This window comes from Vulpes vulpes, chromosome 3 (assembly GCF_048418805.1).
Source record: "Vulpes vulpes isolate BD-2025 chromosome 3, VulVul3, whole genome shotgun sequence".
NCBI classification, from domain to species: domain Eukaryota; kingdom Metazoa; phylum Chordata; class Mammalia; order Carnivora; family Canidae; genus Vulpes; species Vulpes vulpes.
The window spans coordinates 70,639,009-70,666,130 of record NC_132782.1 but is presented as its reverse complement, the minus strand read 5'-3'; the positions used below and the strand labels follow the sequence as shown (position 1 = coordinate 70,666,130).

Sequence of the window (27,122 nt, the reverse complement as noted above, 5' to 3'; positions counted from 1 at the left end):
GAGGGTGACTCCCGGGGAGCCTGGGCGCGCTCAGAGGGTGACTCCCGGGAAGCCTGGGCGCGCTCAGAGGGTGACTCCCGGGGAGCCTGGGTGCGCTCAGAGGGTGACTGCCGGGGAGCCTGGGCGCTCTCGGGGGGTGACTCCCGGGGAGCCTGGGTGCTCTCAGAGGGTGACTCCCGGGGAGCCTGGGCACGCTCAGAGGGTGACTCCCGGGGAGCCTGGGCGCTCTCAGAGGGTGACTGCCGGGGAGCCTGGGCGCTCTCAGAGGGTGACTCCCGGGGAGCCTGGGCGCTCTCAGAGGGTGACTCCCGGGGAGCCTGGGCGCTCTCGGGGGGTGACTCCCGGGGAGCCTGGGCGCTCTCAGAGGGTGACTGCCGGGGAGCCTGGGCACGCTCAGAGGGTGACTCCCGGGGAGCCTGGGCGCTCTCAGAGGGTGACTCCCGGGGAGCCTGGGCGCTCTCAGAGGGTGACTCCCGGGGAGCCTGGGCGCTCTCAGAGGGTGACTCCCGGGGAGCCTGGGCGCTCTCAGAGGGTGACTCCCGGGGAGCTTGGGCGCTCTCAGAGGGTGACTCCCGGGGAGCCTGGGCGCTCTCAGAGGGTGACTCCCGGGGAGCCTGGGCGCTCTCAGAGGGTGACTCCCGGGGAGCCTGGGCGCGCTCAGAGGGTGACTCCCGGGAAGCCTGGGCGCGCTCAGAGGGTGACTCCCGGGGAGCCTGGGTGCGCTCAGAGGGTGACTCCCGGGGAGCCTGGGCGCTCTCGGGGGGTGACTCCCGGGGAGCCTGGGTGCTCTCAGAGGGTGACTCCCGGGGAGCCTGGGCACGCTCAGAGGGTGACTCCCGGGGAGCCTGGGCGCTCTCAGAGGGTGACTGCCGGGGAGCCTGGGCGCTCTCAGAGGGTGACTCCCGGGGAGCCTGGGCGCTCTCGGGGGGTGACTCCCGGGGAGCCTGGGCGCTCTCGGGGGGTGACTCCCGGGGAGCCTGGGCGCTCTCAGAGGGTGACTCCCGGGGAGCCTGGGCGCTCTCAGAGGGTGACTCCCGGGGAGCCTGGGCGCTCTCAGAGGGTGACTCCCGGGGAGCCTGGGCGCTCTCAGAGGGTGACTCCCGGGGAGCCTGGGCGCTCTCAGAGGGTGACTCCCGGGGAGCCTGGGCGCTCTCAGAGGGTGACTCCCGGGGAGCCTGGGCGCTCTCAGAGGGTGACTCCCGGGGAGCCTGGGCGCTCTCAGAGGGTGACTCCCGGGGAGCCTGGGCGCGCTGGAGGCGCAGTTGGAGCGTATTCACCGCAGGAATCTAAGGACCCCAAATGCTAGGCCAGCTCTATTCCTCGATGGCAGAGCGGCTGGCAGGGCGACAGGGGAGTGAGGAAGACGGTGAAACACACGAGGAGAGTCATGAACCCGGGGATCCCCAGCGACCCCGGCCGCGAGCACGTGCGCGCCCGCGTGGAGCAGGCTCCGGCTGTCACCCGGCGGGGAGCGCGGGGAGGCCCGGAGGCCGGAGAGGCCCGGGAGGCGCGGATGCCGCGAGGTCCACCCGCCAGGCTGCCCCGCGGCTCAGGAGCTCCCACCCCGGGCCCCACGTGGCCCCCGCGGCCCTGTGGGGTGACGCACCCACCCACCCACCGAGGTGCCCGCAGCACACACGACAGGAGCGGACCCGCACCCACGCCCACCCCTCCGCCCAGACCACGACTGCCTGGAGTTCTGTGACGGGAACCTCCTCTGCCTGTGGCCGCGGGAGCGGCTGGAGGGCGGCAGAGGCCCCCGTGGTGTGACCAGGGAGAGCCTGCGGCCTTTGCCCCGACAGAAATAGCCACCAGTAGTTTTCAAGGCGGCGATTTTACCCCTTACCGCCTGGGGATATTCAGCAACCTCTGGAGACATCTTTGGTGGTCCCAACTGGAAGAGGATGCTACTGCTGTCCCGTGGTTAGAAGCCAGAGATGTTGCTGAACATCTTAATTTGGGAGGGGACACCCCCCCCCCCCCCGTGTTTCCAACCAAGAGTCAGCCAAAATGTCCATGGCCTCGCGGTTGAGGGTTGAGAAGCCCTGCCTTACTGTGTCTTTCCCCTCTGTTTGTTTGTTTGTTTGTTCATAGAGACAGAGAGAGAGTCAGAGACACAAGCAGAGGGAGAAACAGGCTCCACGCAGGGAGCCCAACATGGGACTGGATCCCGGATCTCTGGGATCACGCCCTGGACCAAAGGTGGTGCTAAACCGCTGAGCCATCCAGGCTTCCCAGTGTGTCTTTCCCCTCTTAACTCCATCCTCAGCCTCCCAGATGGAAGCTTCTAGGGCCAGTGATCTTACATTATTCACGATGCTTCGGTGACACTCAGTAAATACTCAGTGAACAAGTGAGTGAATGAGTGGGGTGGGGGAGGGATGTAGGCAGAAGAGCAAATGACTATCAAGGTAGCACTTGATTGACACTTGCATATACAGTATGTACTTTCTATCATTGCTATTGTTTTTATCTTTGAGATATTTTTATCTGGGAATGGTTTCATTTGTTCACTGAGTAGCTGACAGTAAGTAAGTCTGTGTGCTGGCCACCAGGAGCATTAAAATGAGTTAAGAATGGCATGACTCCTGCTCACGGGAGCTTAGTTCCCTAGCGGAGAAAACCATCATTAACTAATTAAACAGGTAAGTCTAAAATTTCAGTGTGACAAGCGCTACAGATTCTGCTTGCTTGCCACAGAAGCAGCCTGGGAGATGCCCATAGTGCCAAGACCTAGACAGCACTTTCCCACAGAGGTGTGCCCACTGAAGAGGTCTGTGTTAACATACCACTATCACCTATGGTTATTGTCAACTACTTCATCATCAAGGAAGAGCTTTTATGAGTCCTAATTCTCAAGCAGAAGAGCATTTCCCAGCAGAAGGGAAATGGACCACATTAGTGACAGAGGAAGCGACAGCACCCGGTCCATGTAGGGACCCACACACAGTGCAGAGGGCGGAGGCAGGGGCCAGCAGATGGGGCGTCATCCTGGAGCACAGCTCTGTGAGTGACCGAGTGCAAGGAGAGAGTTTCTAGGAGGTCGGCAAGATGTTCTAGTTTGATTTAGAAGCATTGCAGCAGTGGTGGTGTGCAGGATAAACTGGGGGTGGTGGCTTCTCCAGCCTAGAGAGAGCCCATTAGGAAATATCACAGTTTTCAAAGCAAGAGCTAATGAGTCTGTGGAGCGTGGCTCCAGCAATGAAACTGCCTTGGAAACTGAATTATAGTTGCCATGTCTGACTGCATCCAGCATGGAGAGAGAGACAGAGACAGAGAGAGAAGCTTAAATACCATTCTTTTTTTTTTTTTATACCATTCTTTTATTTGCAGTGTTATTTTTTTCCCAACAACTGTTGAAGAAGCAGTCCCTTATAAATATTTGTGTTCTCCCAAGATAACAGTGCCTGTCCTTCCCTCCATCAGCATCCTACTAGATTGAGTAACCTTTATGTTCACGGCCACTTTATGGATTTTGCATTTCAGAGAAAATGAGACAAGATTGAATTTTTCTTTATGTTTTAATTTAGTGACTTTAGTTCCCAGAGTCTTTTCCCAAAAAAATATTTGATACCTCCACAGCTGTGCAACAAACACAAAAGATGCCAGGATCCAGAGATGCTTCTTTGTCACACGCTTGCTTGCCTAAAGTTCTGGTGGGGTCGTGTGTGAAAGCAGCGGATACAAATTCTCCTTTCTGGAAATGATGTTCTGAAGTGGCAAGAGGCCCAACTGTAGCATAAAGCATCCTGGGAGTCCTTGCTGTGGTTGTGATGGCACCTTCCCCAGAAATAAGCTTCATTTCAGCCCCTACCCCCATTGTAATTCAGGCCTCTTCCCCCTCTTCTATTTACCATCAAGGAAGTATTAAGTCACACAATAAGCAGAACTGGAAGTCTCAGATACTGCAGAGACTCAGAGCACAAATAGGTCAGGGCCTATTTAGAAGAACTCACAGATGACATATCCGTAAGAGGGGATGAAGGGAAAGGGTTTAAAACCTATCCGCAAACCTGTAGGTCTGGCATCATCCAGCATAAGGAATTTATCAGACTCAACAATCAAAAAACAAATAATCCAGTCAAGAAATGGGCAGAATACAAATTTCAAATGACAGCAGCCACCAAGCCACTTGACCCCACTCTGTAGAACGAAGACACTCCGCTGAGTTGGCAGTGCTTCTCACCTAAAACAGTGCCTGCTGCAGTTTATCTCTGGACTGTCAAACTGTGCGTAATATTTTAACCACTCATAATTATTTTCGAATTTGCAAAGGGGATACCCTGCTTTTCCTAACTCAGGAAATATTTTATAGATCTTACACGCTGCTACTTGAAATTAAAAACAAAACAAAACAAAACAAAACTAGACCAGATCTTCTGCTTTCTTATTCTTGTATCTACCTGCATAGACTGAATCTGAATGTTCTCACAGCTTGAAGAGATATACATTTCCTATGACCTTAGTGGAAGAAAGCCTTCCTTGAGACCTTACCCCTGAGCACAGTTTACACCTCTGATACTTACTCAGAAGTCAAATACTCCCTGGAGAGCACCAGAAAGTGCAAGTGTGCTCACTTCTGTTACGGCAAAGAGGATGGTATTCTTTGCACTATGTATGATTAAATCCCTCCTTCGTGCCCACACAGAATTCACCTTCCTTTACCATCCCTGAGAACCACAGCCATGGATGGGATGGCCTTTGCTTCATTCAACTAGCACAGGGTATGGACTCACTGACACCCAAGGTGACTCTCTGGCTTCCTTTCAACAAACTGAGCAAGTCTCTTAAGTTCCCTGAGCCTCAATCTCCTCATCTATAAGTAGAATCATGAGCCCTGCCTCACTGAGTCATGGGGAAGAAGACTTAACTGACCACCAATATGTAATGAACAATGGCTAAGGCGTATCATTCAGCATATTAAAGTTGGGTGATTTATGCAAATTTTAAAAATCCAGTCCAGATTTTAGCTTATTAGATTTATACAGGCATCATTTTCTGAATCCACTCAGTGGATGGTGTTTTGCTGATCATCATGGGGGATTTTGATGGAAAAATACTAAATAGTTTTGGGACAAAGTAATATATTACACCAATATATACAAGTAAATGAATATACTGAGGATATGAAAAGATAAGTGTTTTATATCAGACTTTGTTTAAAGAAAATATGTTTTTCATTCCAACCAGCAGATTTTGATTGGCATAGCAAATCCCTGTAGAAAACTTTAAGCAGGAAAACACTAAGGTTAGTAGAATAATACAAATTAGGAAACTGTTTTCTCTCTGGAAGGTGTTATTTATTGAACTTCAAGCAGCATAAGCCTTTACAGACATAAACCTCAAGACGGCCAATTGTATTTGACATCATAGTCATTAATTGAACGAATCCCATGTGACGTTCAAAAGCCTGAGAAGTGCAGAACATAACAAGTTTGGAAGGAATTTTGAGGAATGGGCTGAGTGTGGGACCAAGTAAAATTTAGAGACCAGGTCATGAAAGAAAGGAAAAGGACTATTTAAGAACTGGTTGAGAGCATTGGTCTTTCCCTGAAAGACCTTTCCTTTTCTGTTCCATCTCCTAATTCTGGGTCCTGGAATCCTTGGAATGAGATTGCCTGAAGGTGTAAATGTACAAAGCATAAGATAGATGTTTGCTTAAAACATAGTATCATTGCTTTACAAAAGTTGGTGGCATAAAATGTCTCTGTGTTATTGAAAATTTTAAAATTATACGAGTCTCAGTTTAAAGAAAGAAAGTAATTTTCTTTGAAACATAACGTCATAGACATGGTGTCAGTCCTAAATTAAATGAATTTTACCTTCTTCTAATGAAATTTCTGAGAGGCATGCATTCTAACTTCTAGTTGTTTGTAAAAATAATAATGAAAAATGTTGGTTAGTGCAGCATCTTGGTTAGGGTGAGTTTCAAAGAGAATCTACCTGAATTTTAACTGTGGCTCCATCACTTGATTGTCTCTGGAATCTTGGGCAAGTTGCTAAAGCTTTCTGTGCCACAGCTGCTGCATCTATAAAATAGGGGCTCTAATGGTACCTCCCTGAGGGGAAGGTGGTGAGTATGAAGTGGGTAGGGCATCCGGAGCAGTTGGGGGCACACAGGACTCACTCAGTAAATGGGAGCTCTTAGTATGTTGACGTATATACTTGTACAAACAGAAGTCATGTCAGCGCTTATCGTAAAAGCATGTGATGTAAAGAGATCATCTCCCTGATTATTAAATCTATAATTGTCTCTAGAGGTAGTGGATAAAGTATTATCTCTATGATCTCTGGTCATTTCAGTGCAAGTAAATCTAGAGTGCCTGTTATGTTCATCTGAGAGCAGAATCTTCAGTTTACTGAACTTGTTGGACTTTTGTGGCTCTCATGTTTCTCATGTGACCTCTTTTCCTGAAGTCCAAGTCCACAGAGCCCAACAAAACCTGGAGAAAAGTCTGGAAATGGGTATGAAGGAGGTCCCTCAAAATCAAGTTCAAGAATGAAAACCTTAAGAGTAATTTCAGACCCTGAAGGGCATGCTGGATATTATGTTTTCAGTAATGTCTTTGCCACCAAAGCAATACTTTTGTCGTGAGCGTTACATCCCATTGTACTGTACTCTTGCTAAGGCTAAACAGAGAGAGAAAGAGAGAGAAGGCAAGTTTAAATGTTGGTATCTTCCCCAAATTCTGTTGTAAGCATTTTTTTAAACAGATAAGGAACCATTAAGGCATGCTGTGATTTAGGTCTTTAAAAGCCCTAAAGTAATACATTTCAAAACAGTTACAAAAGGAGAAACTATTACAAATGAGTAAGAACATTTTCCCAAAAGACAAGTGTTGATGTTCATTGAACTTACCTACTCTGTTGCTTTGTTGAAATTCTGAACTTGAATCTTCCAAGATAAAACTTTAGGCCATAGTGATGGGAAGGACCCAGACCATGTCTGAGGTGCCCCGGGATGACATGGCAAACTCAAAGGGGCTCCTCAAAATAGTTGGAGTTTTCCAGAGAAATAAACCATGTGTCGGACACCAAGAGAAGCATGAGCTTGCATTAGTTCAGTTTCAAGATTCAATTGTGTCACATTCCTTTTGATGATGTCATAATCCTGCAGACCTGGATTTTCAAACATTTCTCTCATAAGATGCAAGCCCCATGTGAACATCAGCTTCGAGAGGAATTGAAGGCTGCAGTGTCTGATTCTGAGGTTGGAGAAGTGCCCCAAAAGTGCTAGCTGGTAAGGACATAGACAGTTCTGAAGTGTTCGGATTTAGCTACTTAATAAATGGAGAGCTGTAAGGCATTTCTTTTGGCCCAGAGGCACCATGAACAATATATGGAGGACTTTATGAGCCAATATGGTTTGGGAACCCCCACAGTTATATAAAGTCAGGCTCCACCCAGTTATTGTATCCAGTCCTTCCCACAAAGAAAAAATAAATGTGCTCAACAATTAGATATTAAATTAGTATTTTTAAAGACTCAAGTAATTTGTTTCCTTGTGGCTTCATTTTGCAGCTGTGGATAGAACGTAGAATGTTCTTCTAGTGCATAAAGAAATGCTTAATGAAGAATTCATAATTCTTAATTAGTAAAAATGATAAAAGAAATGTTGTGAGCTTTTATTATTCACATAAATAAAACTCTACTTATCTGCCTCTTGCTCTTGTTCCAGTAATCAAACATACTCCATCAGCCCTTTCGGCCATCCTGCCTGTTTTAAATTATAAAAGTCTATGGTAGCAATAACAGAAAATATCTTTAAACTCATTGCAAACTTTTCAATTAATTTTCAAATTAATCACAGCCATTCTACAGAGAGTTAGGCAGACGCAGAGGTAATAAAAGCCGAGTCTAAGACTTTATCAATGGTTAGAAATTAAAGGTAATGGGACACTGTTATCTGGAAATGAATACCGTCTTTTTTTTTTTATGACGGTACTTTAAAAAGAAGCTAATGCATTCAGTTGCACAGATATGGAATCTTCCAGGATAACGATATACAGCTAGCCTGTCTATACTCTTTACCCATGATCTGCAGGGACCACTAATAAATATCCATTATTGGTTATCTTATTCAAATAAGGGGTAAATGCATACATGCACATATATGTGTGTGTGTGTATATATATATATATATTCCATATTTTATATTTAGAAAAATCCAGAACAAAAAAAATAAGGTGAAATATGATAAAACGTGGGGTGCTTGGGTGGCTCAGTCAGTTAAGCATCTGCCTTTGGCTCAAGGTCCCGGGATCGAGCCCTGCATTGGTCCCCTTGCTCAACGGGAAGCCTGCTTCTCCTTTTCCCTCTGCCTGCCACTCCCACTGCTGTATTCTCTCTCTGTCAAACACATAAAATCTTTAAAAGAAAAAAAAAAAGAAATGCCTGCACATGGAATTCCTTTGCATTTAATGTCTAGTTAGGAGAATTACTTCTGAATGGCCACTTAGACACTGCCTTTCTCGTTTTCTAGTATGAAGACTATGCCAAATGTTCATAACTTCTCTATGCTTCCTTGAAGGGCAAATTGAAATAGTCCTAGCTAGGTATGTTGGGGTTGTTTTTGACATAGACACTAGTGACTGTTCAGAGTTATTTGCCCTTTTCCCTTCTTGAGCAGCTAAACAGCAACGATATCCAAAAGCTTTTTTCTCATTTCTGATGCATTTCAGTAGCAACAACAACAGAAAACTGCCAAGAGGTGTAACCCACGAAGTCATTCATCAGTACTTACATTTGAATGTCAGATTTGCTGTCTTTAAGATTTTAAAATAACCAGCCAAGTATACAGAAGAAAAAAATAGAGGTAGACCGAATGTGACCTAATGGGAACAAAGCAACTGGCTCCATCTCTTTTCTTCTCACTTGTGGTTCTGATATCACGTCAACAGGGTTTAACGATACCACTTTAACCCCCACAATGCCACTTCTCCAAAGGCAGAAAGGAATGTTGACCTCTGGTACCTTCCCTTCCCTTTCTGAGACCCTCTGGGTCTCCTAACTGGGCAGCCCAGACCTGGTGGCCAAGAAAGAGCTAGTGCCCCAGCTCCTGGCAACCAGGACCTGGCTGGGCATCCACAGCTGGTCTTGGTGTGCTTTGGAGCATGAACAATTTCACAAAACATCAGCATCACACAAGGCTGCTCTGACAAGAATGGATTGAGACAAAATCAAAAACCCCTCTGTAGTCCTGTCTGAACACAGACAAAACATGAACACTGTCCAAATCACAAAACTGATGGAAACAGCCACATGTCCAGGCTGAGATGGACACCTGCTCAGTTTGAGCCTTGCTTTAGTCTCCCCTCCAATATCCTTAAGAATCTGGAAGATACTGAGTCACATCCTGCCAGCAGCCAATCAAGAACCAGGCTCTGACCCCAAAGTGCCTAACACAAGCACAGATTCCCTAAGTCTGCTCTAACAGCATCTTATTGAAATACTCTGCAGTTCCAGGGTGGTGGTTCTTTCTTGTTGTTAGGAACAGTAAGACCAATTTTGTTCAACCCCAGGTATTATCTTGATAATCTTGGTTGGACTGCGTTGATAAAGTTTTTAAAGTTTACCTTTCCTGAGACACCTACCTGGCTCAATCAGTAGACATGCGACTCTTGATCTTGAGACTATGAGTTTGAGCCCCACATTGGGTGCAGAGATTACTTTTTAAAAAGCAAATAAATTTTTTAAATTAACAAAGGAAGTTTACCCTTCCTGAATGCCATCCCCTTATACCACATGACTCTATGTTTATCAGGAAGCATAAGACCATTAGAGTAAGTGTTTATTTCCTTCTTAAATAGCATGCTTTCTCTATTAGGTAGTTCTACTCCCACAATATTGCCCACTACAATTCAGAGGCAAAAAAATCAAGGTTTGGAACTAGAGTCTGTGCCCTTTGTAGAGCAGTCCGATGGAGGAGATATCTTAGCTAAATGTCACTTTGAGCAGGCTTCAAACCTTCATAACTGACCACCAGGTTCCATGCACCTTATTCAAGTCACTAAATAGTCTGACCTGAGTTTCCGAGTCTATGCAATAAGCATGGGAAATTCTAGTTAAAGTCCCCTCCAGTTCTAAAATGCAAAGAAGAGCAAATACAAATGCATATGTAAACGTTCTGGAAATTATAAGACATTATTATGATTTTTCATGATGGTATAATTATTTAATAAAAGTTAGTAATAATAATTTCTGTCATCCAGGACACCTGGGTGGCTCGGTGGTTGAGCACCTGCCTTTGGCTCAGGGTGTGACCCCAGAGTCCCGGGATCAAGTCCTGCATCAGGCTCCCTGCATGGAGCCTGCTTCTCCCTCTGCCTGTGTCTCTGCCTCTCTCTCTCTCTCTGTCTCTCATGAATAAAAAAATAAAATCTTTAAAAAAAAAGATTCTGTCATCCTTTGAAGTGATTTGAATCTAGTACTATTTGGATAGTGGAAAAAGCCAACTAGATGGACTTTAAATGCAACTCTGGCCTTTTCTTTTCCCTAGCTAAAAGGAAAGGAGGAACCCTAAGCAGGCTCCACACCCAGCGCAGAGCACAGTGTGGGGCTTGATCTCACAACCCTGAGATCATGATTTGAGCCAAAATCAAGAATTGGACACTTAAATGACTGAGCCTCCCACACGCCCCAGTTCTGGCATTTTTCTGAATAATATCTTTTATTTGGTTAATGGTCATTGCTTATTTAGAATGTGTCTTCTCTGCTAAAGTATAAGCAGTTTGAGCTCAGGACTCAATACTCATGTCCCCAGGACCTGGAACTTTTCTTGATTCATAAAAAGCCTTCTCAAATACTCCTGGAAGGAGACAATGTATGGGTGCTATTTTCAGATGATTTGTTACTTCATTTAAAGAACATATTCAAACATCTTTTTCACTTGATACCTCTTGTGGACCAAATTTTGTTAGATTCTATTAAGATTTTCTTTAAAGGAAGTATATCTGTTCAGAGTTATCTGAAATAAATTGAGTTGTCAATCTTTGGAGGACTAAAATGAGGTGACAAAAATGAAATTGTATGTGTGAAACATGCTACCAATATTTGCAGGACTAAAATCAACCATGGATACCAACCCTGGATTCTGCTTAGTCATTAACCCTCAAGTATGTACTGACAACGTTCTTTCTAAAGACCCCGAGATTGGTGCAATGGGACAGTTTCTCTCTTCTGGAAACCCAAGCCTAGCATGCAGTCTTTGGAGATGGTGTTCTTATTTTTAGAATGTAATTATAAAAGCCATGTAATTATGGCTTTTATCAAAAGCTCAGAAGTTTTCATGAAAAGAACCATTAAAAGGTCTTTTTTAAAGTTTGTTTTTTTTTTTTCGGGCAGCCCGGGTGGCTCAGTGGTTTAGCGCCGCTTTCGGCCCAGGGTGTGATCCTGGAGACCCAGGATTGAGTCCCACGTCGGGCTCCCTGCATGGAGCCTGCTTCTCCTTCTGCCTGTGACTCTGCCTCTCTCTCTCTCTCTCTCTCTCTCTCTCTGTTTCTAATGAATAATAAATAAATAAGATCTAAAAAAAAAAAGATTTTTTTTTTTCACAGAGAACTGTCAGATGATATCATTACCTAATTTATAAGAAAGGATGCTCCATTCTATAATTTATACACAGATATCTCTAGGCCATTTAAATTATATTTAATATTAAGTTTCCTTTAATACATATGATAAAACTTTTTGAGGATGATCAAGGCCTTTGTAGCTTTTTCTCAAATTCCTAATCTAATCATGAGGCAAAATCCTGATCTCTGCTGATATTAACAAAGTAAAAACTGTTGCTCTGGCATCCTAGAATCATGTGCTCCCCACCTGGATCATAAGTGTCAAATCCTTCCCTTTGTTCCCACTGGAGCTTCACAGGTCCAAGGTGATTTTTCTAAGCAGCATCATGGCCTGTTAATTTCAAAATGGGTACATAGGCATAGAATATAAACATTTTCCATAAAGTCATTATGGCTTACAAGGAAAAGTTTATGGGTACTAATTTGTCCTTTGTTCCCTTGGGCTACTACCACCAAACACAGCCTGTTAGAATTTCCAGGACAACTAAAGGCTTATATGTATGAAGTTGGTTTTTCATTGTGGAACATTGAAAAGTCTAGTTGTACTAATAGATAAAAAAAATGAAATTTAAAATTTATTGATACTGAATAGATATCACAGTATAATTGGTAATATTCTTTGCAATGTAATGGAATATTTAGGCCCTTTATAGAAGCAGAAATTCGCTGGTACTTAAAATACATGAGATTTAAAATAATAAATAATAGCAAAATAAATAAACTTTGCTAATCGTTTTTTGTTGCTTTTCATCCTTGGTCCCTGTCAACTGAACTCTGAGAAAAAGCCCATTCCTTGGCTGAGGTTTATTTAAGGCACCCAGGACCTATAATAGTTGGGAAATGGGCAGTTTTCTCATTATTTTACTGTTTCTCTGTCTCCACTTAGCAGCCAGCAGAAAACTTACTAGTTGAAATTGGTCATCCTTATTCTGAAGTAATACCTGCCAGTTCCCCAAAGCGGGTCCTAGCCTGGCCAGTCCACCTGATTGTCCCCAGGCAGGGTGTGATGGATGAGGCGACAGGAGTCACCAGTTAATGTGAGCACTGATAGAAAAAGGGCAGATCAGAGCCATCCACTGGCCATCTCTTGCCCTCACATTCTCTATGCCACCCATCCGGACAGGCTGCTGTCTCTGCCTCCAGCATGCATCCAGACTCCCTCCACTGCTCAGCACCATCACCCTCTCCAGGATCCCTGCAGAAGCCACTGCCCTGTCCTGCCCCCTCGAGTCTGTTCTCAACCCTGCAGCCAGAGGGACCTTTTATGAACTCCTCTTCATCAGGGTATAATTTATATACAGTATAATTTATATACAATATATACAATACAATTTATATACAATTTATTGTATATAAAGTAGTTTCTGAGTGTTGACAGATGTATACAGCTGTGTGACCACTGTCAAAGTGATCCTCTAAAAATGTGAATCATCACAATGTTCAGTGGTACCCATGTCTCTCAGAACAGAAGCCAAAGGCCTGCCATGACTGACAAATCCTATGAGATCTGGGCCCATACTGCTTCTCTCAGCATGGCTCCAGGACCCACTCCACTTCATTCACTGGCCTTCTCACCTCTTGTCTGACATGCCACGCATATTCTTGCCTCAGGGTCTTTTCACTGTTCTCCCTTTCTGGAACAGTCCTTTCACCTACCACCACATCCAAGTCCATAGTCCAGGTCTATGCTCCAGGGTTACCTTCTCAGAGAAGTTTTCCACAGCTACAGTATTTACACTAATAACCCCCAGCATAGCGTGTGGGTTGTAGGGCAGGCACAAGCACAGGTATACTGCTATTGCCTCTGTCTGCTTCATTTTTCCTGTTACACTTGTATTAGTTTCCTGTGGCTGCTGTAACAAAATTCAACAAACAAGGTAGCTTAAAACAACAGAAATTTATTCTCTAACAGTTAAGGAGATCAGAAGTCAAGTCCAGGTGTCTGCAGAGTTGTCTCCTTCCAACTCCAGAGCCACAGGAAGCTCTGAAGGAGAAAATGTTCATGTCTCCTTGCTTCCTGTGGCTACAGTCAACTTTTGGCACCTGCTGGCTTGTAGCCACATCACTCCAGTCCCTACCTCTGTCTGCACATCACTTTCTTCTCCCTTTGTCTTTATGTATCTTATAAGGATCCTGTCATTGGATTTAGGGCCCATTCTCAATTCAGTAAGATATCACCTTGATCCTTAATTACATCTATAAAGACCGTAAAGTTACATTCTGGGGTTCCAAGTGGACATAAATTTTTGAGGGAACATGATTCAACCCAGTACACACTTAACACTATCTGACAAATAATATATCTTGCTCTTTTAATAGTGAATTGCCAATCATAATTAGAAGGTAGTTCTCCAAGGGCAGGAACTTTCGCTGTGTTCAGTACTGAATCTGCAATGACTAGATACGCAATGTCCACTCAGAGAACATTGGCTATAGAAGTGAGTAGTTTATAGCTGAATCCTTGGACAAAGCAGGAAGCCAGGCAGCCTGCAGGAATATGGGGAGAAGTGAAGGCTGCTTGGCCTTCCTGAAATAAGCTGCATGTCAGGGGGGTGTCAGTTTCAAATAGATAACCAGGAGGTGATTGGTAAGTCAGAGTCAATCGGTAGATGAGTGGACTTGAGAATCAGCAATCACAGGGAGGACTCCCAGAGGCAGGAATTGGAGGTGGTCCCTCTTGGGATAATCCAACAGCTCTCTTCACCTTCCTGGAGTCTCTCCAGAGGAGTGGTCTCTAGTCAGCTTAAAAAGGCCATATCTGCATCTGTTTCTTGCGGCTGCTATAACAAAGTAACACAAAGTTGATGATTTACAGTGACACACATTCATCCTCTTGCAGTCCTGAAGGCCCGAAGTCTGAAATCAGGTTCACTGGTCTACAATCAGTGTGTTAGTTGGGCCATGCTGCCTCCAGAGTTCCTAGGGGAAGATCCTTGTCCTTGCCTTTTCCAGCTCCTAGAATTACTGCGTTCCTTACATATCTTGGCTCATGGCTCCTTCCTCTATCTTCAAAGACAGCAATGTAACATCTTATTTCAGTGATGTGCTGCCTTTTTATTCTATGCAAGGTCCATGCTGCCAAATAAGGTAATGTTCACAGGTTGCAGGGATTAAAACCTGGACCTGGGACACCTGGGTGGCTCAGTGGTGGAGCATCTGCCTTTGGCTCAGGACATAATCTTGAGATCCTGGGATTGAGTCCCACATTGGGCTCCCTGCATGGAGCCTGCTTCTCCCTCTGCCTGTGTCTCTGCCTCTCTCTGTGTCTCTCATGAATAAATAAATAAAATCTAAAAAAAAAAAAAAAAAAAAACCCTGGATACCTTTGGGGCCTTTTTCAGCTTACCAACGCATCCTAACCAGAGAGCAGCCACAGATATTGGGACAAGTCCCAGATTCTCCTTTCCAGTGCAGGAAGTGGTTGGATTGTGTTCTTTGACTTAACTAACAAGAATAACCCTGTCCCCTCAATTTCTCTGTTGATGGCAGGGTTACTCATAAGGAAAGAATCAAATTTGAAACAAGCAAGTATGGTGACCTTTAAGCTCATAACATTTTAATTCTCTCTTTTTTTGTACTTGATTTTTCATTTGTCTTATCATATCGTCATAGATGATTTGTGTGAGTTGCCTCAATATTTTGTGAAAAGAGAGGATGTAATTTGTCATGCAGATTTTAAATAAAAAGAGGATCATCTCCAGGAGGGAGGAGCTGGCTGGGTGGTCGCTGAGGGCATCTGGTCCCTTTGAGCTGCATGCATCTACAAGCTGCATTGTGGCTGCTCCATCAGGAGACAAGTTGAGAAATCATGGTTGAATGAATTAATGTTTATGATGCAGTTTTGGGAATTATGTTTTTCCCAAATGTAAAGTGTGGAGAGAGCCGTTTCTTCCTAAAAACTGAAACGATTGAGCTTGTTTTCTAAACAGTCATAATTCCAATGCTGCTGCTTATATAAAAACAAAGATATGGTGTTTAAATGTGATAAATCACGTAGGGCAGCTTTTGATTTTGGCTAGGAAATATCCAGGAATGAGGATGAAGACATCAATGCTTCCATGTGTTTCTCATTGGATAAGATCTCATTCATCAGGAATTAAAATATCTCCATTTTGTCATAAAATTTTCTCTCCATCCAGTGTTCTTACGTGCACCACCTCCACACCCCAACCTTATCAACAAAACCAAATCAGAAACAAAACAGCTCACCCCTTGGCTCTGGATGCAATAGTTAAAGCCAAAATGGTCTTTAGTTCAAAAGTTTACGACTTTATAAATGGTGGTGATTTCCATATCTTTAAGTGATGTCCATACAGCCCTGACCCAGTGGAAATTATCAAGGCTGTAGTCAAAGTGAGCCATGTCCCTCCAACATAAAAAATCAAAGTGAGCAATGACATGAAGCTTCGTTAAAAATCAGATCTTAAATTCTCAGACTCTGGTTGTCCTGGGGCTCTTTACAACGCAGAAGTAAACTCAATAAAATGTTGTGACAGCGCCATCAACCCTGTGGTTTCTGTGCCAGCATAACGTAGGAACGGATCTCAGACTGTTTGCTATTTAGCTCTGAGCTGAGCACTAGCAATTTTAACAACTCAGATAGTCCATATAAGAATGAGGATTTTGTCACAATATTGTTGGTCTGTGTGACAAGTTTTAATGGAGAAAAGGTTACATTTGCATATTCTCCAGTTCCATTAACATTTCTAAAGTGAAGCCCAGTAACAAACGAGAGAGTTATGAGTTCACTCTGGCAGAAAGTGGTAGATGGTTCTTATTTCTTGTTCTTCTCTTCTTCATCTAGTTATATTTACTACTGGACATTTCTCAAGGGTCCACACTGTGTACCTGACATTGCTCTAAGGGGCTCATATATATTATCTCTGATCATCCTACCAATACTCTAAGGTAGGAATTATTTTCTCATTATGAGAGATGGACTCAATGAACATTTACTCAAAACAAAGAACATGCCAGCCAGGAGAGATTCAACAGCAAACCAGACAGAGAGAGGAGGAGCCCAAGGCTGCAGAAATAGTTCATGGTGGAGCAGGATTGGAACCAACTCTGACTGCATCCAAAGAACTTTAGCCCACCAGGTGCTCTGCTGCTAGAGGGAGATGGGGGGGCAAAAAAAATGGGCACGTTTTCATTAACAGTTTTTACTGCAAGCTAAAGGAGTGTCTGTCTTTACACTTATGTTCTTTCAAGTAAGTATCACGTCCAATATCAATAAACACATCAGTAAAGGGTTATTTTTTTAATTAAATGGCATTATTAAATTTAAAATTTAAAATACAGACATATATCCTTGAGAGCAATCATAGGGTAACAATCTCTAGAATATACCCAGCTCTTAATACTTCACCAACCGCTTTCACATTTATTATTTCATGTATCATTTAAGAGCATATCCCATGAAACAGGTAGTATTATTCGCCGTATTAGATCCATGGAAACCAAGATCAGCAAACACTGACGGGCTATCCTGTATTTATTTACAGACTAGAAGGGAGACAGCCAGATGTTCAAGTTCTAAACACTTTTCCAATTAATTCTGACACCAAATCCTGTGTCCATTCTACTAAAATAATCAAGGAATAAAAGATTTTTAACATGCTTACTCAACACACGTGATCAGATACAGTTCATGTTTAGCCTAATATTTCTCAACCCAGCTCTAATGACAGTTTGGAGACAGACAGCTCTTTGTTGTAGAGGGAGGGGTTCCTATGCCTTGTAGGATGTTGAGCAGTACTCCTGGCCTCTACCCACTGGATGCCATGAGCATCTTCCAATTGTGACAACCAAAAATGTCTTGGGCACTGCCAAATGTCCCCTGTGGACACTGTTTTAAACATATTTATTTTTAAGACATTGTCTAAAAAAATCTCTCCTTTAGACATTATTTCAAGGCAATGATTACAGCAGGCAACATCGTTATATGGTTAAATTTCTCTATTTGAAAGCAGACAGCTAGAGTTTTATTCTGGCTCTACCACTTAAGTTCGTACCATCTGTAAGTCAAATTTCCTCCTCTGTGAAATGAAAATAAACCACATAAGGCTACTTAAGGATTAAAGAGTTAAAGTGTGTGAACAGGGAACCATGGCAACTGACTTTTAGTGTGCTCACATTATTACTTAAGGTTGTTTTTCTGGCTATTCTGTAAGCCTAAATAAATCTAAATTTCTTTAGATTTCTTTTTCATAATACTGACTATAAACTAGAACCAGAATTTTTGTATTGAATGAAAGGCCTTCATGATCTCATCTCAAACTTAGTTTCCAGTCCTGTCTCCACCATCCCCGCCCTTCTCAGCCAGCACTCCTCCCCACAGCCTGTTTCTTAGCCCAACTCCAGCCAGGCTGAACATGTACCTTTCCCAAATCTGCCAACCCTTCTGTGACGTCATGTCTCTACCCATGCTTTTCCTTCATTGGTATTTGTCTTTTCCAGAACTTCTTTGTCTTGTGAACCATTCCTTCTCCTTAAGGATTAAGACCTTATGTGAAGAAAGTATATCATGTACCAAATTCTGGCCCAAATGAGATGGACATTTTATTTCTTCTGGGCCTCTAGTTCTTTCTCTGGAGTCTATATCCATGGGCAAGAAAAAATCCAGACAATCTCATCTAAGTGAAACCAAACCATTTTAGAAAAAGATATAAATCATTCCTCCAAACTTTTGCTGGGTGTGGGGGGAGGGGCGGGGAGGGATGCTCCTTCAGCATCTCTCTTGTGAAATTGAGGAGAGCATTTGAAAACATTAGTCTCCTGTTGAACAGCACCTGCTGCCTTGGCTGAGGCTGGGGAATTCCAGTTAGAAGAAACCAGAAGCAAACTCCCTTGGATGCACAATCCACTCCAGCCTGATTCCTGGAAAGCTGGTTTAGGCTGGGAGACATCAAGTTATTTTAAACACTAACTCACGGTTGTCTTCAGTTTTACCTGGCTTTCTAACCTCTCTCCCCCCTTTCTCCCAGGACCGCACTTTCACATGTTCTTACTGAAACAGTTGAAGTTCAGGACACAGCAGCTCCAGGAATTTCTTCACACTATGGGAAAAATCGTTTGTTCCAATGGAGTTTACAACAGAGAGAGTATGGGGGAGATGGGTGGGAGAACAATTAATAGTAATAAAAACAATGGAAGAAAATTTCAGACAGTTATAAGTATTGTGGATAGAATAGGGCAGTGGGTAAGATGACTCGAGGGGTCAGGCTTGTTTGACTAGAAACTTCCAGGAGATGCCCTCCAAGACTTCATATGTGATACATACATGAACTGAGACCTGATAAAGTCAAGAGGGCACCATGCAAAGACCTGAGGGAGAAGCCTCCTCAAGAGTACCAGGACCTTGAGATGAGAAGAGGAGTACCATTTTCAATAGGAAGGATGCAGTTCACAGAGGTTGGCGCAGGAAGCTCAGAAAGAGACAAGAGTCCTCTGTGTAGGGCCTCCCAAGCCCAATGGAGGAGTTGGCTGTTTTCCTAAGTGCAGTGGGAAGCTATTGGAGGCTTTAAACCACAGTTATGAGATTGATGCATAGAAAAGACTGGTCATGACAGCAGCATGCAGAATGATTCTGTGTGTGTGTGTGTGTGAGTGTGTAGGTGTAGATGTTTCAGAGGAGGAGAGAGCATTCCAGAATGACCAATTTGCCAGAGAAACAACCTCAGTAGAACTGAGGAAACACTCTTCCTGACAAGATGCTTTCTTCACTCATTCCTTCATGCCTGCATTCTTTCAAAGCACATTTATGTAGTGTTCATTATGTACCAGGGGTATTGTACACTCTAGTTAACAAACATGACCGGAAGACTTGTGGCTCTGGCCTCACAGAACCACAACTACCACAGTATGGAGAGGGAGATAGTGATGGGTCACAGTCCACAACACAATGAGGCACTACCACTAGGCATTGCATGGATGTGACTCACAGAGGGCTTTGCTGAGGAAATCACAAAGAACCGGAAGCCCTGCATTTGAGTGAGAGGCCACTGGGCCAGGACCATTCCAGGTAGCAGGAGCAGAGGTGGGAGAGAGCACTGCCCAGCTGTCAGCCAGTGTGGCCAGGGCAGGGAACCCAGGGAGGCAGTGGGACATGTCTCCCAGGATGGCAAGGTGGAAGATGGCAGATCCAGCAAAGCCTAGCGGGCCATGGAGATATCCTGGTCTTTATGCCAAAGAGAGTAGGAACCACTGAAGGGTTTTAAGCAGGGAAGTGGCACAATTAGGTTTGTGTTTGTGCCCATTTAGATGCCTTAGGGAGGAAGAAGGGTGAGCGGAAGGAAGGTGACTGGCTTGGTAAGCTGAATAAGAGGTGAGAAATAGGTTTGGGAAAAGAATAGTGGGGTAGAGGGGATGTCTGGGATTCCAGAGGTTTCAGGGGGAGGCTGACGACAGTCTTTCTTTTTACCAAGAGTGAAGAGCTTAGACCCCTCCTGGAATTATGATTCCTTAGAAAGTGCATCTGTTCTGAGTTTGGACTATATGTGTACATGCACGCATGCATGTGCATGTGTATACATCCACCCACACAAATGAACTCATGTGTCTGCATGTGTGCAGAGTCCCTAAGACTGTTCCCCTAGAGCTCTTATTCAAGAGATGCTATTAATATATGCCATTTAAGCCTAGCAGAGCAGTTACCATCTGGTTAATAAAATAGGCTGAAATGAATTCTTTACTAATCACTTTCCAATAGCAAAGGCTCACCTGTATTCATCTTAGGCATCCAGTGTCTATATGACATTGCTAATATTAATTTATAGATATTCTATACATTTTTATTTCATTTGAACAAAGAATAGAGCTTTAGTTGGCTTCTATTATAAGCAGAGGGACTGTGATATCTTGATGTTGCAGAGGTGGGGTTTTTTTTTTAAGATTTTATTTATTTATTTATGAGAGACGAGAGAGAGAGAGAGAGAGAGAGAGAGAGGGCCAGAGACACAGGCAGAGGGAGAAGCAGGCTCCATGCAGGGAGCCTGACGTGGGACTCAATCCCGGGTCTCCAGGATCAGGTCCTGAGCTGAAGGTGGCACTAAACCGCTGAGCCACTTGGGCTGCCCCTGCAGAAGTGGTTTAGAATCATGCAAAAGAAGGAAATTAAACAAAAAAGAAAAAAGCTTTCTGTGTTTCAATCCATAATTGTTTTTCACTTTGATCACATAGCCAAAAAATTTCAATAGTTTGCCCACTCAGTAATCACAGATATTTTGACATAGATGTATTACTGTACCTTATGTCCTTTTTGAGGATATGTGTGGCTGTCTCAAATGTTATGTAAGTGTATTAAATACTAAATGCACATTAAATCGAATGCTTTATCTTTCCAATAAAAACTGAGCCAATTCAAAAAGGAGTCTTATTGCATATTGTCTTCAGAGCCCGTAAAGGGCGTGCTAACACATTTCAAGGTTTGCTTGACAAGCTCTACTAGTTGTGATAAAGGGAAGATAAAGAGAACAGGTTAAAATCTATGAGGACACTTTTAACCTTTGTCTGTTCCTCCCCTGCCCCATTTTTCATGACTCTTCTTCTCAGATGACAGCACTGACCCGGCATCAACAGGATGTATGCTTTCGAGTTGTTTTTCCAGGAGTAGAGTGGTTATTGTAAAGCCATCTCATTTCTCTTCCACCCTATCCGTTGGATAAATAGTACCCTTTTGTGGCATGTGGGGTCAGGTTTTTATCTGTGGTCTTAGAGGTTGCTGTTTTATTTCTCTGTTAAAAATTGGTTCCCTGCTACAGGAATAGAATCCACACAGTTGGCCCTGTTAGCTGCATGTTCTAGCTGGTTGAGCGGATTGATTTCATAAAACAATACTCATTTGCATAACAGTACAATCAATCTTGTGTTTTAGGATAGACTTAAATGTCTCAGAGCATATTTGTTAAAATTAATTAAACAGCCAGCTTTTTGGAGTAGTTCAAATATGTAAAGGGTAATACAAGAGAAGAACATACAGTGCAAAAAAATGATTATTAAAGTTGTATGAATAAACCTAACTCTTTAACTTCCATTATAAAGTCTTCTTGTGGCTCTACCCTAGCCCCCAGAAAATCATTCCGGGAATCTGTTTCTTTTTAAGGAAGATATTATGATAACAGTAGCAACAGTACTAATTATAAAAATTATAAAGATGGCGTTGAGTGCTATCACAACGATTTGGATTGGACCCATTCAGTTATATTTTCTCTGGTCTGATAATTTAGCTAAACACTGTACCTGAATCAGACCACTGAAATAATATATTTGAAACCCAACAACGACAACAAAAAAGAAACCCAACATGACCTTATAAATTTAAGCCCAAATCGAAAATGTGTATATTAATAAAATCATGTGACACCTTACGTCATTTTTTAGTAATCTTCATAAACATGTCACTTCAGTTGACATATTTAAGATTTTACATATATATATGTTCTGCATATGATACATATGTGTATGCACATATACACTTCCAAGCCATCCTTTCCAGTTCTTTGCAGTGGATATGTGTGTAAGAAGAGCAGAACCATCATTTGTAAAGTATACTCTTAAGTGCATTTCGTAAATGGGTTAACTGTGTGTTAACACTGTGGTAGGATTTCTCTCTCATGTTCTCCTGCCTTCCTCTTGTTCAGAGAATTTGGATGGAGAGACCCGGAACTGCCTGAAGTGATTCAGATGCTCCAACACCAGTTTCCCTCCGTCCAGTCTAATGCTGCAGCCTACTTACAACACCTCTGTTTTGGAGACAATAAAATTAAAGCTGAGGTAAGCACTACTTGGATTCTGAAATGCCTGGTTGGCAGATTCATCATGCATGATCAGGGTCTATAGAGCAGTGTTGAAAGGAGAAAGAAATACAAAAACTCAAGGTATGTTTCCAAAGTTTTGATCCATATTTAAGACTGAAATGGCACTTTCTCTCTAATTAGTTGGCATGCGTATGCATACAGTCTTCTTCTTTAATTGTGGAATGCTTCATCCACATGAGCAAAGGTACCTGCTCATATTAAGAGGGGCAAGATGGTCAAATGCTACACTTTTCATGTGATTTGCCTTCCTCCCAATTTTATCTCTGGAGTTATCTCTGCCTCAATGTCTTTGAGAAATACAAAGCATCTTCCTTTACAAGATTACTGCAGTCAATCTATGGTACTATCTGTCCTTCCTGGAAATCTCACGAATAGGATGAGAACTTTAGGCAATAAACAAACTTTATGTTAGAATCAAGAGGTTTGAGCCATTTACAAAATTACTAGTGAATAATATGGATATACACAGTCCATGAAAGAGCATATTGTCTGTGTCCATTATGTAAACAATTGTTAGTGTGCTTTGTGTGCTTGGAATATTTTGTATATACATTTTGTTGTGTGATATTTCTGGAAAAGCACAGTGGTCAGCACAGCTAACTCTGATTTCTTTAGACAGGGGACAAGTATTTGAGTATAATCTGCTGAGTAATCACATTTTTAAAAAAGATGTGACAAGCTATAAAGAGTCATCTCCATAGCATGGAAGCAATTTTGAGGATGAGTTGAAATTAGTTTAAGAGTGGAAATAAGAAATTTGGATATATAATTGCAATTTATTATAGATGTTGCTTGCTTGCACTGGGATAGATATAGCCTAACAGCTTTTCATTTCTTTCTGTCTTCCACTGGACTCAGAGGACTTAGAAAAGTCACATGTCTTTGTGGATGGAATATAGGGCAGTGCTTCTCAACCAGGTATGATTTTGCTTCCCACGAGACAGCTGACAACAACTGGTCCTCACAATTGGAGAGGGCTGTGGTGGTGCCATCAGCATGTCTCCGGGAGGGTTAGGGCTGCTGCACATCACCCTAAAATGTGCATGCATGGGGCAGCACCCATAACAAAGAATCATCCAGTCCCAAAGGTCAACAGTGCCAACACTGAGATTTAAAAAAAGATATTATTCACCTAAGATAAGTTTAAAAGGTCAGAAAATACTAATAAAATTATATAAGATGATCTAAAAATAAAGGTATGTGGCTTCTGTCCCAAATGGAAATTATCTCAATCCTTCTATACGTTTAATAGAAAACAAAATGGCCCCTTCAACATGCAGGACAGATTTCTGATTAGGGGATTACATACCATCATTTTTGCAAGATTACAACTTTGAGAGCTTCTTTAAAGGAAGCATTTGATTCCATTGTTTGCATAAGGTCGGATCTGGAGGATTGTGATACCCCCACAAAAGCAGGAACAACACTCTGCTGTCAAGACTGACGACACCATGCATACACCTAGAAAGTATGAAAAGTTGGATACTCATAATGAGGCTTATTGGAATGGGCAGGGTGGTTCCTGAGCACAACTGAAAACCGCTTGAATGTAAGAAGGGAAGTCAGCTTGGGTTTTTATGGTGATTAATGGGGTGGAGCTGGGGGAGTGTTCTCATGTCTGGATGGGGCTGGTGTGATTTGAACTTCCTGCTAGTGCCAAAGGAAGAGGCATCAAGCTTCCTTACCACCTTGCTCAGTTGTGGGCAAAATGGGAGGGGGAGGCAGAGGTTTGAAAGCTGTCAGAAGCCAAACATCCAAAAACAGAGTCTGAATCATTATTGTAACAAGTCATAGTTGGTCAGACAGTACAGACGGTGTGGCCTGGGGAGCCATGAAGTAACTGCTCCAGCTGGCTCTGTCTACATGATCCTTGGACTGGCCTTGAATCCTCTCAGTAGTGATGACACCCAGCAACTGGCTGTAGACTTGGGTGTGGCCACATCAGAAGCACCTCATGTCCCAGGGCAGACAAGACGAGGTGAAGGGCCAGGGTAGCGGGTGGGGGTGACCCTCACAGAGTCAGTGTCAGACATATGCCACTCCCGGTGCTGCTTCCCCGCTCACCAGCTGTGCTTCCCTGAACAAGCTGACTGTCCTCTCAATCCTCAAAATAGAGATGCCCAAAGCTCTATGGTGGAGTCTTTGTGGGGACTAAATGATTTAATGTATGCAGACTGCTTAATGGTGACATATTCATTCACTCATTCCTGTTCTTTTCTGGTCATGAACACAGAACATTCAGATTACTTTATATCTTTTTCATGTTCATTCTAAGTTACTTTTTTTTTTTACTTTATTTAACATGCAAGTTCTCTTATTGTCTGTATATCTGTGTGCGTGCACATGTGCTTATTTTTCTCATTTTGCCACAAGTGTCCTCAAGGTTGCCTGTGTCCCCTCTCATTGCCTGGAGATCTTTCCAGCAGCCAGCACTTAGAGCAGTGGCCTATCTTATGGATGTCAGTCCTCCACTGCACCCCCTCAAAGGCTGCAGACACAGCAGGGAGCTCATGGTAATGTTGTCCTGATCCCTGGGAGGCTGAGCTGAGAAAGTCGGGAGGAGCAGTATAGGCCTGAGGGCACCGCCTGATGCCACATTGACAAAGTGAGACCAAGTTGGCAAAGGCAAGCCGAAGGGGCAGTGACAGTCCACACGCCTAAATAAAACACCAAGTGACCACCTGGCCTTCCCCGTTGTCATTCCTCAGTCACGTGGGGGGCACCTGTGCGTACACACACGTAACCTCTGATAGGGACTTGGCACATTGTGTTTGGCGCTTTCATCCTAACTGTGGACCCAAACCATTAGTAATGGTTCTCCCTTTGTGACGGATGGCTGCCTGCCATGTTTTCATACACAGGTATTGATTTTTGTAATTACCTGTTGTTCAAATACTAATCCTGCAGGCACTCGCCTTTCCAGTGTACTCCGGCTCCTAGCCTTTTGATTGCACTTTATTGAATTGATTTAGCTCTTCGGTCTACATTTCATTATTGGTATTGACTTTGCTCACACAATGGATAGACCATTGAACAAAAGGCAGAATTAAATCTCCACTATGTGGAGGGTCATAAATCATGCCTTTCTCATTCCTTATTACGGTGCTTTGTACAGTTTTCACGTAATGAAGCTGAGAAATTCAGTTCTGTTACAAATGAGGCCTGATCTCATAGGTACAGGGTTGAGAGTTCCCTTCCATCAATCTAAGTGGATGAAGGCCCCATCCCTAACTTCCCCTCCTGGTCTGGTGAAGGCAGGTTTGTGGCAGCCTCCCAGGAGCCAGTGCAGCCCAGGGGAGAGATCTAGGGGCGGGGGCCGTTGGCAGCCACCAGTGCCTGCAGTAGAGTCTTGGACACCGGGTGCCCGGACCCACATCAGAACAGTCAGTTACCAATGAGACAGGAGGGTGTTCCACACAGAGCTCAGAACCTGACTGAGAAGAGATCACAACAAAACCCCTAAAGAGGCAGGCGAAGGAGAGAGGGTAAGGATAGGGTCTGGGCCGTTGCCACAAACATGCTGAGTTTGTACAGCTCATTCCCATGGACCCGAAGAGTGTCTGATAGTTCAGTGTCCTTCTGCTTTAGGTCAGAGATGTCAGTGGTGCCATCTCCTAGATTGTTGGAAACGCCACAATAAATTGAGCTTTACATAATCCGCAGAGTTGTTAGACACGAAAAAATTTGGAGGGGAAAAAAACACTAAAAAAACCCCCCAAAACCAAACTTGCTCATTGGTATGTACCACCAGCATCATGTAGGAAGTGCCTATGTGATGATAATTTTAATATTTTTCAGAAATCTTTTCTCCATTCTTTCTGGGAATTCCACAGTTAAAAATATTAATATTTTTGGATATTGACTTGGGGATAATATAAAGTGCCTCTCACAGGTTGTAACGATTTGAGTTTATTTATGTTCTTCTGCTCTGTCCTGTTTGTGCCCAGGCACCACATTAGGATAGGCACACAGGTGGGCACCCCATACTCACACGCGAACAATCATACACAAAAAGGAGCGCAATATGTATGCTATATAGCAGCATCCAAAATCATATGTCTCCTAGAAATTTAAAAAAGTATTATCACAGTTTCAAGTTTGATGAAGGATAATCTTAAATTCAAGAATTTTAGCTATTTGGGATGCTTGGGTGGCTCAGTGGTTGAGCGTCTGCCTTCGTCTCAGGGCATGATCCCAAGATCCCGGATCGAGTCCCACATCAGGCTCCCTGCAAGGATCCTGCCTCTTCCTCTGGCTGTGTCTCTGCCTGTCTCTCTCTGTGTCTCTCATGAATAAATATATCTTTTTAAAAATTAGCTATTTTAATTTACTTTATAATAAACTAAGAAATTACACTGATTAGAAGTTTGAAATTAATTTAATAAAAATTTAAATTTTAAAATAATTCTAAAATATATTTTCTTTCAAACATAGGACCATTCCTTTAAACGATAGGCCTTTAAACAAAACTGGGACTGCATTGTAGGACATTGTCATTAACTGTGTTCATTTCTCTGTGATGGAAGTAGCCGCTGACCACTGCTGCTGACGACTTTTAGGGTTTTGACCTGATCACTTCTTCCTATAGGAGAAGTTTATTAAACTGGCTTTGGCTATCAAATTTGCAGCCCAAGTGTTTGAAAATCTTACACACTAAACTTGGATTTCGTTGTTAAGCGCAATTGCTCCACGAAACCACTATTGGTTTTACTCTTCTAACTCTCAACAAACC

The 27,122-nt window shown here is 43.4% G+C and overlaps 1 protein-coding gene across 17 annotated transcripts in view; it reads left to right on the top strand.

Annotated features, from left to right (window-relative positions):
- CTNND2 (catenin delta 2) overlaps nucleotides 1–27,122 on the top strand; it is a 923,063-nt gene that overhangs the window by 644,237 nt on the left and 251,704 nt on the right. For all 17 annotated transcript variants that reach the window (XM_072752714.1, XM_072752715.1, XM_072752713.1 and 14 more), the window contains one exon: nucleotides 22,214–22,346. In XM_072752714.1, the coding sequence (XP_072608815.1) occupies nucleotides 22,214–22,346 (133 nt within the window). The remainder of the gene's footprint in view (nucleotides 1–22,213; nucleotides 22,347–27,122) is intronic.